The sequence below is a fragment of the Cavia porcellus genome, unplaced genomic scaffold (genome assembly GCF_034190915.1).
Source record: "Cavia porcellus strain 051 isolate PalLab524CR breed Dunkin Hartley unplaced genomic scaffold, mCavPor4.1 scaffold_26, whole genome shotgun sequence".
NCBI classification, from domain to species: domain Eukaryota; kingdom Metazoa; phylum Chordata; class Mammalia; order Rodentia; family Caviidae; genus Cavia; species Cavia porcellus.
In genome coordinates this window covers 35,490,328-35,507,205 of record NW_026947509.1, presented here as the reverse complement: position 1 = coordinate 35,507,205, position 16,878 = coordinate 35,490,328, and the positions used below count along the sequence as shown (strand labels likewise).

General features: G+C 38.9%; 1 protein-coding gene across 34 annotated transcripts in view; it reads right to left on the bottom strand.

The window, feature by feature from the left end:
* Positions 1-16,878, bottom strand: part of Trip12 (thyroid hormone receptor interactor 12) — a 136,536-nt gene that overhangs the window by 6,481 nt on the left and 113,177 nt on the right. For 33 of the 34 annotated variants that reach the window (XM_063237144.1, XM_063237155.1, XM_063237140.1 and 30 more), the window contains 10 exons: positions 16,769-16,842; positions 15,876-16,075; positions 15,158-15,285; positions 13,811-13,962; positions 13,024-13,166; positions 11,377-11,533; positions 10,017-10,115; positions 3,271-3,385; positions 2,817-2,971; positions 1,698-1,862 (listed from right to left, as the gene is read on the bottom strand). In XM_063237144.1, the coding sequence (XP_063093214.1) occupies positions 1,698-1,862; positions 2,817-2,971; positions 3,271-3,385; positions 10,017-10,115; positions 11,377-11,533; positions 13,024-13,166; positions 13,811-13,962; positions 15,158-15,285; positions 15,876-16,075; positions 16,769-16,842 (1,388 nt within the window). Of the gene's footprint in view, positions 1-1,697; positions 1,863-2,816; positions 2,972-3,270; positions 3,386-10,016; positions 10,116-11,376; positions 11,534-13,023; positions 13,167-13,810; positions 13,963-15,157; positions 15,286-15,875; positions 16,076-16,768; positions 16,843-16,878 lie in introns of those variants that run through there. The other variant, XM_063237173.1, reaches the window with a different exon arrangement.

The following is a 16,878-nucleotide window of genomic DNA, read 5'->3' as shown; positions in this document are numbered from 1 at the left end:
ATGCATCTTTTCAGAACAGAATGCATCTTTTCAGGTAGAATCTGAGCCACCACAACTCTGCCTCATCTGTACTCTGCGAAAGGACGGGACAGGGTACTTCAGACCCCACCCCTTCTCATTACCTGGTGAAAGTGGTTAATGAAGTGAGTCAAATTCTGTAGTATGGATTCTGTGCTATGTATTTGATACTTTTAAAGTGACAGTGACAGAAGCAATAGAAGGTCAAAGAACAAACATCAAGAGAGAAGTCCTGAAGAGCGCTATGGCCACATGCTCTGTCTGAGACTAGCACAGCCGGATCAGAATCTGTGCACTATGTACAAGTGCAGGGTCCAGAGCACATGGCCTGGCTCTCACGTGCAGCTCTTGCCTGCTCTAGGTGTGAGACTTAAGCTGGCTCCTCAACCCGTCTGCCTTTCACCTCTCATCTATAAACCTGAGATACCAACAATACCTAACCTCATAGAGCTTTCACGAGGACTGAATGAGTAACAAGTATAAGGTACTTACAACACTGCCACAAGCTGACCTTCCTTTTTTTTGGGGGGGTGGGTGTGGGTGTGGGGGTGTTATATTCCTAACATGCTATCTGAAACAACACTTTAGCACTTTAATACTTACAAAGCTGTTTAACACAAGCCCCTAAGCAATTCTAAAAATCCTAACAGAACTTGTATGGAAAAAAAGGACTTGTGCTCTTTAAACACAGGTTTCCCTTAAAACATAGGAGATAAAATAATGAGTTCCTTTACAAACCATTAACCACGAGTAAAAGAGCTCTAAAATTCCTCTACTGTAAGTTTTTTCTACCAAATCCCAATTTGATAACTCTACAATTTAGAAAATCAGGCCGGGCATGGTAGTACATGCCTGGAATCTCAGTATTCAGGAGGCTGAGGCAGAGGATTGCTGCAAATTTGAGGCCAGCCTGCCCTACAAAGTGAGTTTCAAACCCAGCCTGAATGGCAGTGAAACCCAGTCTCAAAAAGAATCATCAGATTTGATTTAATGTCTTATTAACATTAGTCTTTGGGACTTCTACTGCTTTTTATAAAATATAACCTTGTTTTCTCCTAATACTAGATCCAGGATCACTATTAATCTCAGATTGTATCAAATGATTTTGTACTTATTGTTGATATGCATATGAAAAGTACACAGTAATGATACAAAGCTCATGAGATGTGACAGAGAAACTTTAACATGAGTTACCAAGAAATAGTGAATCTTGATATTTTAAGAAACAAATAGACTACTCTTAAGTTTAGCCACCTTTTCTCAAGACAAGTCTGTTCTGAGAAATTTTACTGACTAAAATGCTTAAAGAACTCTGAATGATAAAGTATATTTTTATTAATAACCAAGACATTTCATTTAAAAGTATATTTTGGGGCTGGAGATTTACTCAGCGGCATAAGTGCCTGCCTTGCAAGTGTGTGGTCGTGAGTTCGATCCCTGGTATCGATAAAAAAGAAAAAGACTAAGAAAAAAAAATTATATTTTATTTGGAAATCAAGCTGTTTATTCACTACTGACCCACTGTCACATGGTAAAACCCTGTTTTAGGTAGTGTAACAGAAGTATTATATAATCTCAAAAATGAACATGAATAAAAAAACAGGTCAAATACAAGCATCATAACAAAGCCTTAATTTTCTAAAAGACCAGCTGTGTTGGACTATAGCAACTATGCCTACCTGGGATTTATCCTGCTCCAGCCTTTTCTTCTGTCTAACAATGTCCTCAAGGTGACACACGGATCTGGCTACAACGGGATCGACGTCAAACAAATCGTGTGAAGTCAAGGAAGTTTCCTGTCGCAACATCCACTTGTAAAAGGGCAGACCCAGGGGCAGGTCCACCTGCAAGAGAGCAGCCAAAGACTCCACCTGTCACAGTGAGTGGCTCAAACGGCTCCAAATCTCTAACACTTTAAACGGTCACTTAGAAGGAGCAAGTGATTTCCAAGAAAGAAAACAGTTTAGAACCATTCTTCATAGACAAAACCGATTACCTCAAGTTACAGTCCTGATCACTACCAAAATTTACAATCCTGATGAACCCCACTTAAACACTAATGGTACAAGGCAACCCCCAAAACACCAATAAGTGTTTAGAGGAATTTTACTATTCTATTTTAACTCAAGTAATCTCAATTTCACTGTATTCTGTAATAATTCAATATTCTGAAACAAGAGGTCAAAATGAAAAACTTACTATATTAAAACAGAAAAACAAAATAAATGAAATTTCTACTAAAACAACTGATAAACGGTGTACTCTTTAAAGTGAAAATGTAAGCTTGTGAATTTGACATCAGATGAAAATGTCTTAACATATACTGACAAAGCATCTCAAAAATGTAAGAGGAAATGAAGAAAAGTCCAGAAATATTCAAACCTCCATGATACTGATTATTTGGGTTATTTTCACAAGAGCACTCTAATGGAAATTTATTGAGATTGAACTACATGCTCACACTTTCCTACTGAATTAAAAATGTAATGTTATATGCTTTTAAAAAGTGTAAATAATGCTACCTATAATGTTGCCAGATTCTCTGAACCTTGGCCACACAAGGAGTGGTCTACAGACTAGGAGCTGCTATAAAAACTGAGTCGTAGGCAGTCAGCCAGCCTCACCCATGCCCTAGTGAATCAGAGCTGGCATTTGTAACAAAATCCCCAACTAATTCATATGCACCTTAAAGTTTGAGAAGGAGTGCTTAAAATACAGCCTTGAGTGCAGGGGACTAAGGTACTTTCACAGAACATTGTACACCAAAATTGTAGAAAAGCAAACAATCCTAAACTTACCAATCTGAAATCCATGATAGCCTTAGCCATTAATTTTCCTAAGAAGCGAAACTTCATCTTAACCTTTGCGATATGAGCTGGCTTAGCTGTCCTACCAAAGGGAAGCGCAAACAGGCCCTGGAGGTTTTGAATATACTTGGTCCCTTCTTGGCTTCCTGTAAAACGAGCAATTCACCAAACTTCAGATGATATTTCCAAATCAAAACAAAACAAAACCTAGTAACTAAGAACATTTAAGAAATTTGATATTCTCAAAATTAAAGAGGAAGTCACTAAATGAAGTCCTCCAGGTGGAAAGGCCTTTCCTATTTGATAAGAGGCAACAGAAACTAAAAGAAACTAAGGGCAGAGAATGGCCCTTCATAGCAATTAAATATATTTAATGTACAATACTGTAAGGATCTGTTACCAGATCCAAATAACACAAACTGATTAACTCACAGATTAAAATTACCTTTTGGGTTGCTAAGAGTTACTTCTTCACCTCTCCAGAGACCCAAGTCAGCTCTCTGTAGTTCCTGAGATACAAGTGCATAAAACTCCAGTGTAGGCCCAAGACCTGTACCAACCTAAAAAAGAACAAAAAGAGTAATTTCAATTTTAGAAATTTATAGTGTTTTTCCACCTGCCAATCTTTTGGTAATGCAGAGACTAACAGCAACTGCTTATCAGGAAACAGATTATTTTCCAAAGTGTCTTAGTTGGACATTCCTTCAGTCCTGGTCAACTAGAACAAGAACTGGCCACCCTTTATTGTTTCCTAGTCCCCAGGGTGCCAGTACTTTAACAGTATGGATCAAGCTTACACACGGATAAAGTACTGCTGCAGCCATGTGTCATGTCTGTCCTCCAGGGAACAATATAGCAGGATCTGGGTATGGATCTCTTTCTTTTCTCTTTGGTAAAGTTATCCCAAAAACAACTCAAATGTCACCTTCTCAGCAAGTTTCCCTACCTGTTCCAAGGAATTTATGTGCTGAAGACTTACATTTTAGCTACTTTATTACTGAACTGCGGTCTCATCATGTTTGCATATTTCACATACAAGGACAACAATTTTATGCCCACTGTATCTGCTGTACTGTGCACATACTGGTAGTGGCTATGTAACAGTGATCTGTTGTGTAAGATAAATACAAAAGATAGTCTGAACCCAGGCCGGCACCGACAGGGTTAGCCCAGCCTCACACAGGACATCAATGCTGTCCTTTCTCTAGGCCCCATGGTGCACTAGAATTCCCAAGTCTGATCAGGCACACATAGGAGGGTGGCTCCTCCCTCCACATTCTGAAGGCTGTCGTCTATTAGGTCCAATTTACACTGGTATTTTAAAGTCAAGCTCCACAGGTGACTAAGCAGCCTTGAATTAAATTACAAGTCACATGACAGAACGTACCCAATCTCAAAAGCTAAGTAGGATCAGGCCTGGTTAGTACCTGGATGAGAGAACATGGCTAGGTCAGGGCTGACAAGTCTTATCATTTCTTCATTGTCCAGCAAGAAATATCATACTGGCTCAAACCATGAAGATATACGCACAGCTAATAACAAGTTCCTATTACAGCCTATAGGCTAAATCTCACCATCATGTCAATAAGGACCCATTTCCCTTACAGCCCACTTGTAAACAAATGCACCGTTTTACCAGTATTATTTTTTTTAAAGACCTACATCAGCTTAACAAGATTAGTTGTAGTCCACCAAATGTTTACTCTGCCTTTCAGAACACTGATGGACTTAGGCCTGGCCATGCCATCTTGATTAACCCCATCAGCCAGAGCTCCTGTCAGAGAGGTCAGCACATGGCATCTACGTTACCCTGCCAGGAATGCTCTAAGAGGAAGCCTGTAGTTGCCTTTGGCTCTTCTGCTTCCCCTCCTCACAATCCAAACAAGCAATAAATGCTGTATGCTCTACATTCAAAACACACAATAAACTGATGACTACTACATCCAGCCACCAGCCTTCTCTCCTCTGGTCCACTGCTGAAGGGACCTCTGGAATGCTTTGTTCTCTGCACAGGCCTTCCCAACACCCCACACCCTGTTTCACAGTGCTGCGAGTGATCCTCAGCATTCGTTCGCAGCCCTGACGCTGTCTCATCACACTCAATGCAAAGCCTAAGGCTGGCTCAGCATGGCTTGGGTCCCATGTGTTCACCCTCCTTTCATACAGTATCTCTGACTCCTGCAATACCCCACCTTTATGCTTGCTACCCTCATCCTCCAATGGGCTGGGCAGGCTGCCTCCCCATCCTGCACCAGCCACTTGTCCCCCACATAACACTCAAGTATCACCTTAGATCACCTACCCCTCCCTATCCATCATGCTCCACCCTTTTGTTTTACTTTACTTCATTACACAGATTAATATGTGTGTGTGTGTGTGTGTGTCTGTGTGCGCGCATGTGCACATGCTTGCCCACATGAATGTGAGTCAGCCTTCCCAATTTAAAAGAAGGGACATTGTGTATTTGTTCTTCACTAAATCCCAGGTTTTGGAGAAAAGGTAAGAACCTGCAGTAACACACTGCATCCACCAGATGGTGCTCAGAAGCCACTTCATTCTTTTTCTTTTTGGCATAAAATTATTCCAGGTTAAGTAGAACAACTGAAAGTGCTTGCTCTAGTCAGTCTCTGCAGGAGACTGAAGGGCCAGGTCAACATCTCCTCGGGCAATACGAGCCCTGCAGATGATGCTGACCTTTCCAGGAACTTCTTTTCCACCCAGCCACATCATTAAAAAGTTAGCTGGCTACTTACACCTTTTAGCTCGCCAACCATTCCACCAATATGAGGAAGCGGCTAGGGTGTTCTGAACTGAGAAGATGATTAAGGAGTTTACAAAACTCATTAAACTCTATGCCATCAGTCAAGTGGGGACACCAGGATCCAGACACCATGCTCCCAATCTCCCACTATCCCAAGGAGACTGCATGATTCATAGCCTTCACCCTCTGGCCTTTCTGAGTCCAGAGACCAGCAAACCAAGAACTAACCAGTCCTCTCAATTTTAGGTGTAGACGATTTTAATCTAACACTTCTAATTAAGGCTCTTCTAGAGCTAGTTAGAAAAATCTTAAAGGCCACTGGCTAATTTGTGAGGATGAATGTGACTCAACCCGAAGTCCTCTGCATCTACGAAGTTAGTTCCTGGCCTCTTTTCCCGAGTCAACAGGCACGACCCATCCAGGAGACCATAAACTTCCAATTTCTGAAACAGCGATTCAATTCTACTTCTTAATGTGAAGGCATTCTAATAAGTTTATCTGGGTTTCATATAAGACAATCTCAACACAGACATGAAGAATGAGGGAGGAACACACGATATTCCTGCCCAGAGAAAAACACACTGAGGTGAAAAAGCAGAGAGCACCTTTGAGTAAATGAAGCATAGCAAGTTCGTTAGAGCAGAGGGCATGAGTCCTAGATTAAGGAATGTGACTATGGATACCTGTGAGGGTTATAATCTCGAGTAACAACAGCTTATTAGGGAGGATTCAAAACAAACCCAATTTCTTAGCTTGGGAGTCTGGGGTCCCACTCTATGGGTATTAACAGTATAAATTCCAGAGGTATGAGTGGTTCGTGTATGTAAAAGTTACACAGTGTCGGGTTCATGTTAAATACTTTATAGATTTGTGTTAAATAAAGAATTCAATCAGCAAAAATAGAATTTTCAGGCAAGCATGGTGGCGCATAAGTCTGTAATTCTTAGCCTATGGGTAAGGATTACCCATCTCCCCTTCCTGCTGTCCACTTCCACCACTCACACCACATCTGAGCCTTCTTCTTGCCCTACCTTCTGCAGCATGCAGTCCCTTTATCCTCAGCCCCTCCCTCCACTGACCTCCCACGTCCACAGCCCTGAGGTAGGACCCTCATCTATTGGTATTTAGACCAAGTTCGACTGGCCACAACACCCGTTTGTGCTTTAGTCCTGTCTGTCTAGCTATACCATAATCTGAATGAGGACATTGTGCCGTAACTTAGCACACAGCACATTTCTTAGTACCTAAGAACTCAAAATTTAATTTACTTTTCTGGGGAGTGGGGTCTGTTTGAAACAGGTCTTGCTCTGCAGTTCAGGCTGGCCTTGAACTTGCAAGAATCCGCCTGCCTCAGCCTCCCAAGTGCTGGGATTATAGGAATGCGCCACTACCCTGGCTTTTATTTTTTTGATACAGGGTCTCAGTTGTATAGTTCAGACTGGCCTTGAACTCATAATGATCCTCCTGTCTCAGCCTCCTGAGTGCTGGAATTACAGACTATGTGCCACCATACTTGCCTGAAAGTTTTATTTTTGCTGATTGAATATTCTTTAATTAACACAAATCTATAAAGTATTTAACATGAACCTCGCACTGTGTAACTTTCACGTACACAAACCACTCATACCTCTGGAGTTTATACTGTTAAATATATGAATACTGTTAAAATACTGTTAAAATATAAATATACTGTTATAAATATGAAAGCTGAGGTTAACAATGGCTATTGTAGACGCTCTGAAATTTTAAGACCACAAGAGGTTCAAAGAGCCAAAATTCTCTTAAATTGTCCTTACAATTTGAAATTAAAATATACAAAGAAAGATTTACTTTGAGCCTTCAGTGGTCTGTACTACCTACTGAAAATCATCTTGAACAACACAGAAAACCAATGTTAGCAAGAGAAAGTAAAATCACCTTTATTCACAGATGACGTGATTTGTCTACAACATGGTTCAGAGCAATCTGTAACTGGTGGATCAAATCATCTGTCTGGTCTTTCCTGTTTATGAAATGTTTGCAAGCTTAAGAATGATTGTTACATTTTTTAAATAGTTGAAAGAAAATCTTCATCAGTATTTAAGACACGGAAATGACAGGAACTTCAATTTTTAGGGAGCACAAAGTCTAACAGAAACAGAGCCAAGTCCATTCATTTATGACCACTTCTGTGTCTATGACCACTTTCAAGCTACAAAAATGGAATCAAGTACTTGTGATGGAAATCACATGATCTACAGAGTTCAAAATGTATACTCTCTGATCCTTTACAGAAAAGCCTCCTAAGCCCTGAGTCTACAATAATCAAGTGACCTGTTAGACTAAATTTATGACTGTCACAGAAAACATGATCAATACACAAAATGTAGTTATACTTCCATGAACCAACAAATGAAAACTGAAACTAAACAAAGGTGTCATTTTCAATATCATCAGAACAAAAATATTTATAGAGAAATTTAACAAAGGATGTGCAAGAAAAGACCTAAATAATGAGACAATACTGAGAAAAGTTAAGACCTAATTAAGTGGGCAGTTACACTTATGCCATGTTCATAGTCAGGAGACACAATACAGTAAACAAATCCCCTTCTCTCCAAACTAATTAAAACATAACACAATCATGCCAAACTTTGTGTGCACTCTGACAAGCTGATTCTAAAATTTACAAGAAAACATTAGTGAAGAAGAACCAGCTCTAACAAAGTTGACAGACTTAAACTACTGAATTAGGAATACTTTTATGAAGCCATGGCAACAAAACAGCATAGGGTAACAGAACTGAACAGAAATACCTACAAAGAGATTCAAAACTTCACTTACTTGACTATCAGCAAGTGTCAAGGTTTTTCAAACAGGGGAAAGAATAGTCTTTAACAAATGGTGCTGGAGAAACTAAATAACTTTTTTCTTAAAAGAGAAAAAACCCTCAATCCTTATTAATTTCACACTTAAAAATGAGCTTTAATTAAGATTAGCACTAAAATAAAATTTTTAAAAAAGCATAGAGGAAAATTTTTGAGGTCACAGTTTAGGGAGGAGAAATTTGTTAGAATGTGAAAAGCACCGAAGCAGGAAAAAAAAAAAGAACTAGAAACTTAAGACAAAATTCTTGTAGTCTTCGTCAGTGATATATGAATGTTCAATGTCATTAACCACCAGGGTAATGTAAATTAAAGTCACAATAAAATACCACTATAAACACCATAGAATAACTGACTTACTGTCTGTAAGATCACACGTGAAGTATGGAGAGCAGCTGCACTCTATACACACATTACTGGCAGGAATGTAAACTGTTCTGAATGTTTCTAGATGGCCCCCCCATGGCTGGATCTACAGTGTGTGTTGCTGAGATCAAGGGTGCATGATTATTAAATTAGTCCACTGGTTGGTTTGGCATCTGCCCAAAGCTGGATTGCCTAGACTGAATATGAAAGATGCAAAAAGAAGTTGCTATTGTCACTTGTGTCTTCTTTGCTGACTTCTGCTCTGTGATGTCCCTCTGCCATGTGCCACCCTGCCTTAGAGCCAGCCTACTGTGGACTAAAACTTTCCCTCCTGTAACTTTGGGTATTGGGTATTTTGTCTCAGCAATGGGAAAGGTAAGTGAAACATAAATCATGACAGCCACTTTGGGAAACAGCTTGATATTTTAAAGTTAAAACATCTTCCTGAAATGACTTAGAAATTAAATTCTGAGTTGTTTACACAAGAGAACTAAAAATTCATGTCCATGCAAAGACATGAACCCAAATATTCTTAACAGTATTATGCAAATGATGAAAACAACCCAAATGTGCAATCTGTTGGAGACTGACTGGGAAACACACTACAGTACACACCTTATGACTGGATGTTTATTACTCAGTAATAAAAGGAAATAAACTAGGACATAAAGCAACACAGACAAAGAACCTTACAAGCCTTATGGTAAGTGAACGAAGACACACAAATGGCTATCTATGAAGTGATTGCATTTACTATGAGATTGCAAGAAAGGCAAAATTACAGGGTCAGAAAATAGATGACTAGTTCAGTGCCGAAGGAGAGAAAAGGGCAGACTGGAAAGTGGTGGGAGGGAGCTTTTGATAGGTAAGTGCGGTTTATCACTACATTTCTGTAAACCTGCTTATTTTTTTTTTTAAAGAAACATTTCTAAAGCTAATAAATGTTTAAAATATTCACTTTATGAACTTAAATATTACATAAAACATTCTGATACAAGAGGGGAAAGAAAAACTAATTTTTTCAACCATACTTAAACTTTTGAAAAATGGAGAATTTACAACTTACTGAAAAAGAAAGTGGAACAAATCTTAGATTTTTTTCCCTAATGCCTTTGGGAATTTTACTGTAAATTCAAATTTAATTTATTTTATGATGAACAGAAGTCAAGGGAAGCATCACAACCAGATCCATGCGCTCACCTCATTCTCATACTGGATTTCTAGCATGGCCCGGGAGCTGCCAAGGTCCTGCATCACGGACTCTGCCTGCTTTAACAGCTCTTCTCTGTTCACAGTACGCTGCAAAGAGAGCACAGACGTGAAGAACTCACATGACTCGCACCGAACTTCAATCAACAGCTGGCTTCTCCTGAAGTGCAAGATAATCAATTCAACTGTTAAAAAGGTATTTCTTTAAACACCTACCTCAGGAAAGGTTAAAAAGCAGCTCGATTGCTACAGACATCAAGAGCTTCCTGGTACAGATGAAGGAAAGTTAGACACAAATTGTAAATACTAAGTTATCTTGACCCCTGAGAAGTTCAGAAAATTCAAGTTAGAATGAAGTAATTCAGGGCCAATTCAGGGCCACGGCTATAAGAAATCTCCCTGGGCACAGACAGAGAACAGGCTGGTAAGTAAGTGAGGTGAGCTGTGGCCCACTGGCTTGGGTCTGCCCGATCTGGTAAGCAAAGCTCCCAACAGGCTGAGCATCTGGAGGGTGACAAAGGCCCTGCACCTCTGAAGCACGGCAACACCACTGTATGTGGAAGCATTGCAAGACAAATGAAGATTTTAGGAAAAGAGTGGCTTTTAAGTTAAATATATATGGTTTTGCTTTTTTCTTACCAAAAATCTGTCCCACTCCTTTTTAATGTAATTACCAATGACTCTTAGGAGGCTTTCGGACATAAAACCTCTGAAAGAGAGACATCCTCAGCAAACAAAGAGCAAGATGGACAGGAAGTTCCTGATTAAAACACGATGCCAGTCAGAGGTGTAGGACAGGCTCACAGAGGGAAGGGCTGCGAGCATTGTGGTTCCTGGCGCTGCTGCTGCTACTACGACGACGTCAGCAGTACTGGCACTGACCAGTGGGGTACAGAGGCTCAAGATCCATGAAGGATTTCTTTTCATGTCTCTTCTAATGGGAATGATGTATTACAGGGAATGAAATGGATGTGATTAATTCTAACTACCACATATTGGGTCAGTTTTAAAAGAAACTCTTGAGCTCTTAATTTAGCAAGAAAATAAAGTCTAGAAAAAAGAAGACTCTAAATACAGCAATTATGGTAACTAAAAAAGACTGAAGAAATGATTTCAAGAAATGGAGTGAGGGGAAGTTGTCACTGCTGAATAAAAGAATCACAGCCAAACTCTAAGAGAAGATGGGAAAATACGGCTGAGAGAGAGAGACAACTAAGAATAGATAAAGAATGAGAGGACTATGGTTCATTTGGGCCGCCAAAACCAAATGGCATAATTAGGTATACCACCATTTCTACTTTTCCCATTATTTTGAAAACCTCAATTCAATTATTTTTTGGGAGAGACTTACTTTTTTTCTATCCAATCTAGGCGCAACTCTGCTATCTTGAGAATCAGACTGGTTGATTTCGGGGTTGGTATCAAGTAATCTTTGCATGGCCCGGTCCCGATCAAATGCAGTTACATAAAAAAGCATTTGTCGGGTATCAAAAGGAAAGAAAAATGGGCTGAAAAAAGACATAATATAAATTTATTATCAGGATAAGAATCAGAAGCCTTTTAAAAAAAAATCAAAACCTGTAGTAGAAACAATTTATAATTTAACACAGACTACTAATTATAAACAGAACCAGTAAGGTGGTCTAAGAGAATTAATTTTTAAAAATTTTTATAATTCTTACTAAAAAAATTTTTGTTGAAAAATTTGGTTAAAGTTTTTGTTGCAGTTGAGTCTTGCTATGTTGCCCAGGCTGGCTTCAAACTCCTGGGCTCAAGTGTTCCTCCTGGCTCAGAGTCCTGAGCAGATGAGACTCCAGGTGCAAACCTGCATACCGAGCACATTAAGCTTTCTAAGTGCCCAGGGTATAATGGCTTACGTAGCCTTTCCATGTAAAATCTAACTTAGAAGCCTACATTTTAATCAGGTGTAGCCAAGATAATCTTCAATCTATCCCAATGTTTCTGGAAAATGCAAGGTGACAAGTGAAAGCTAAAATTTAAAATATGACAACTTCACTTACGTGAACTCCTCAACCCCACCTGCCACATACAGTAAGGCTTTGCTCTATGATTTTCCTCCCGGCTCTGGGATTTTAAGTCACTCAGTTGCCAAAATATAGTTACTGATTTTCAAAAAATGGACAACTACTAGCCTACACCAACACCTACTGCTCTTGACCCATGCTTTGCACTTCTGGTGAACACTGTCCAGAGCATCTGAGACCTCAATGCTTTACAGCTGTTCTGTGTAACATGGCAGCCCCATGAGGATACGCCAGTGCAACACAAAACCTCAATTCCTTCCTTTCTTATTTTTTCTTTCTTTTTGTTTCACTGGTTTTTTGAGATGGTTTCACTGTGCAGCTCAGGTTGGACTTGAACTCACTATGTAGCCCAGGCTGCCTCGGACTTGCAGTGATCCTACTGATTTGGTCTCCCAAGTTTTAAGATTATAGACATGCACCAACATGCCTGGCTCAATTTCTAATTTTATCTCACTGTGTTCAATAAGTCACCTATGGTCAACGGCCAGTGCATCAATACAATCTTGCAGTCACTGGCCCACACAGCTCAGAGATCCAGGCAACTCTACGTTAGAGTCCAATGTAATTAAAAAATAAAAAAGATAATAAAACTCCATTTGCCAGGGATTTAGCTCAGCAGCATACGAGCCTGCCTGGCAAGCTCAAGGTCATGAGTTCAATCCCCAGTACCAAAAATAAAAAAAGAAATAAAAGATAACAATAGAGTCCAATTTTATGACAACCAAGGATGACTCTCCTCAGTCACACTTCCATTTCATGTAAGCTAGAGTTAGCTCCAGCCCCCACTGAACAAAGCTGCCTCCAAGTTAAAGCTACACAAACTGTGATGAAATACAACGTTAATAAACACCTCAACAGTTCCACTTAAAAGAGGTTTCTGTAACAAAATACATAAAGAGCAAGTCAACAGTAATAAGTAATAGTTACAAGGCCGCCCACAGTGATTGTCTTACCAAGTTTTTCCTAGCTCAGTAAGCCAGGTTGGGATGTTGCCTGTCATGATCACTAAAGGATCTTGAAGTTGCCTATTTGCTTTTGCTGTCAACTTACTGTTAATAAATTCACTAGTTGGAATAATCTCCTTGCACGTCGCATTCTGTAAAGTGTTAAAAAAAAAAAAGTCTACATGTAATAAAATATGACAATCTCTTCCTCTTTCCCAAAACACACAGGTAGTACCTAGATTTCCCTTATCCGTTTCCATCATGCAATACACTGGTGGGCCCCAACCCAAACAACTCTTATAACCTGCTGCTAAAGCAATGCTCCAAACCAACCCATGACCCACTAGAACCGACTCAGTCGCCAAGGGGAGCTGAGTTCATGTGCCACACATAGCTACCTCCGCAGCCCTTCCCCTCCATAACAGAACAGCAAAGGCAAATTTACTCAACTCTGTACTTGATACAAATTCTAATCCTAACAAATGAACATTTGGTTAAACATATCTTAAAGCCTTTAATAAACCCATGTTCAGCTTTCAAACTGTAGCTTAAATTAATAAATTTATAACCAGAGAGCATTTTTATGAATCTTCCAAGAGAACTAATCAAACAAATACAGGCCAGGAAAAGTTTCCATGGATTGTACTTCACTGGACAAGGACCCCTGCAGTTAACTCAATCACTGTTTCTATGTCTAGTGTAACAGAAGATTCATCCATCACTGAACAGAAACTATGAGACAATATGTCATGAACAATGCAGCATGAGAACATTGTAAGTAGGGAACACTACTCACGTCATACAAGTAATACCAGTATCTACTGATGGCATGTAAAACTCGTAAAAGAAGGATCACATCTAACGATGGGTCTTCAAAGGTTATATTTTCAGGTGGTGTGGGAATGAGGTATACTTCTAAAGGGTTTGATACTGATGGGCACACTCCATCTAGAGGGCAAAAGACCAAAGTTTAAGTCTGGATTAAAGTTACAACAGTAAGCCAGAGGGGCAAGGATCATTCTACCCCTAAGATATTAACTAAATACTTCATTTTCCCTCAACACCTAAATAAACATTATAAAAGAAAAACTGACTCATAGGCATCTCTCTTTTATACAAGAAAAGCTAACAAAATGGCCAGAGAAAAATAATAAACCACTTAAATTAAAAATGATAAAGAAATTACTGAAGATTTTTCATGTACAGCTTAAAACTCACAAATACCCTCAAATTATAAGTCTAGTAAAAGGAATGTAGTTATTTAGCTTAAGACCTTTTTTTAAAAAAAAAACTATAATTCCTATGTTCTTAGATTTAAATAATGGCTTTTTCAAAAATAAAAACAAAAGCCTGAAGAACAGCTGCCATCTATTTTACCAATCAAAATAATGGAAAATCATACCATCACTTCATGAAATGACTTTTTTTTTTTTGGTACCAGGGAGCAAATTCATGACCTTTTACTTTCCAGGCAGACACTTATACCACTAAAAGCTAAATCCTCAGCCTGAAATGGCTCTTAGAGCCTTTTAAATACAGCAATCTTAGTTTTACCAAAAAACTGGCACAAGCTCTCACTTGTGTAGACAAGGAAACCAGTATGAGAATGATGGCAGTGGGGATGGTCCCACGAAATGATAATCTAGCCACACGATCAAGTGTTATTGCTATCACATGAAGAGGTATGCCATATTACATTGGAAGCACTGTGAAGGAAAATAAGTCACTTGGAAAGTGATTGCCATGATCTGGCATCAGTAGTTAGTTCTTCTGTAGCTGTTCAATTATAATGAATGACCATAAAATCTGAAGGAAAATTTATTGGTGACTAGTTACTGCCTTCCATCTCTTCAGTGAAATGTGCCCTGCTAATAAAGTATGTTCACCATTCATGAAAATGTATTTTTTTTTTAAAGGAATTAGGTATAAGAATTTTCTCCAATATTCTTTTCAAATTTAATTGTAGAGGCACTTAATTTTTCATTTTCTAGATACTAAAGTCAAGGATTTAATTAAAAGCAATCAAATGGTTTGTAGTGATTATATTCTAACTTCCTTAGATACAAATCATAACTCTAAAATCTAAGAACACAAGTAGACCAGTGCCAGATGACAATCCATTTCCCTTTATACATCATCTTACCATGCCACAATTCATCATGCTTTTTTGCATTTCTAGGGGAAGTTTTTGTTGGAGCTGTTTGGGCTCTTCCTCTTTTACCACCAACGCAATCTTTAGTACTCTCTTCATCTTCTCTCACAGGTTTGTACCTACAAGGATAAGACAGGATATTTTATACATAGATTTTAAAATTACAAAGCTAAGCTCTGAGGCCACAGACCACAAAGAATCCCCAGAACTCTCTGAAGTCTATACTCTTCTCTCCCTTGTTGGATTCAGAGTATTACCAGTAGCAATGCATCCTTTAAGAGACTACCTAGCAAACCTCTCTCCAGGAGGGGCTGCCTGACAAAGAGTGGATCTCGGAGAATGGATCTTTTTGAATATGAACAGCATACACCAGTAGGCACCCAATGCCTCTCAAGCCTCAGAGATGCTGAGACTCTTACTACCAAAAGGAATACCATTTTTGTCTCAAAGACCTAAAATGAATTTAGGAAGGCATTTGTAAACTGTTTTTCCACACTAATATGTTTTCTAGTAACTAAGGAAGCTACCTACATATGTACAGGCACATAAATATGTGAAGCATTTTATCTTTTAGTAATTACGAAGTTATGGTACAGTCTTCTTTTTAAAAAATCAGCTACACATTTAATACAAATTGTACAATACATTCATAAAATACCAAATTACAGTAAGTTCATAGAGCACCAACAGAAATAATCGTCAGACTTGCCATATTGTGTGAGTCTTTGTCCAAATGCCAGCTCTCCCCAGAGGATTGCTCTCATCGTCTGTGGATTCTCTCTCATCTTCAGCCTGTATGCTGAACTGCCGCACTGCCTGATACACAGTCATGTTGTACGGCAGCAAATGTTCTCCAATGTAAAACTGTAGCCTGTGCCGGACATTGCCTGAATTTAAGAACTGTGCAGCCTGAATAAAACAAAGCAAAATCCTTTTAAGCTCCAGGCACTGATCTTTATAGAGTGGCCCACCTCAATAGCCTGGAATACATCCAAAGATCCTCATGGATGTTTGAAACTGCAGATAATACTGAACCCTACAGGGCCATGGATCACTTATTTGAAATGTTTGGACCAGAAGCACTGCAGGTATTTTTTAAAAATTTTGAGGTATCAATCAGCATAAACACCATGAGATATCTTAGGAATGAGTTCCAAGTCTAAACAAGTCTCAGTTGATGTTTACCTTACACAAAGCATTGAAAGTAAATTTATACAGTATTTTTAATGCACCTGCATCTGGACTACAACCTCTCACATGAGGTCAAGTGTGGAATTTCTACTTAGTGATTATCAGGCTGGCACTTGAAAAATTTTATATTCTGGAACATGTCAGATTTTGGATTTTCTTTCACCTATATATACATAACTGTGATAAAGATTAACTTATAAATTAAACACAGGAAGAGATTAACACAATGCAGTAATTTTAGCAATATACTATAATAAAAGGTATGTGAAAGTTACTTAGAATTTATGAATTTCTTACATACTATTTTTGGAGAGTACATGATGCTAGGTAACTCTAATCAAGAAAAGCTAAGCCACAGACAAGGGGTAGCCACCGTACATCATAACATGATGGGAGTAGTTAGTACCTTACCAGAGACTCGTCTATCTCTTCATCTGATCCATCATCATCACTGTCCTCTTCATCTTCTCGAACTCGTCCATACCCTAAATACCCAAGAAGCCTGTTAAACACCTACCAAT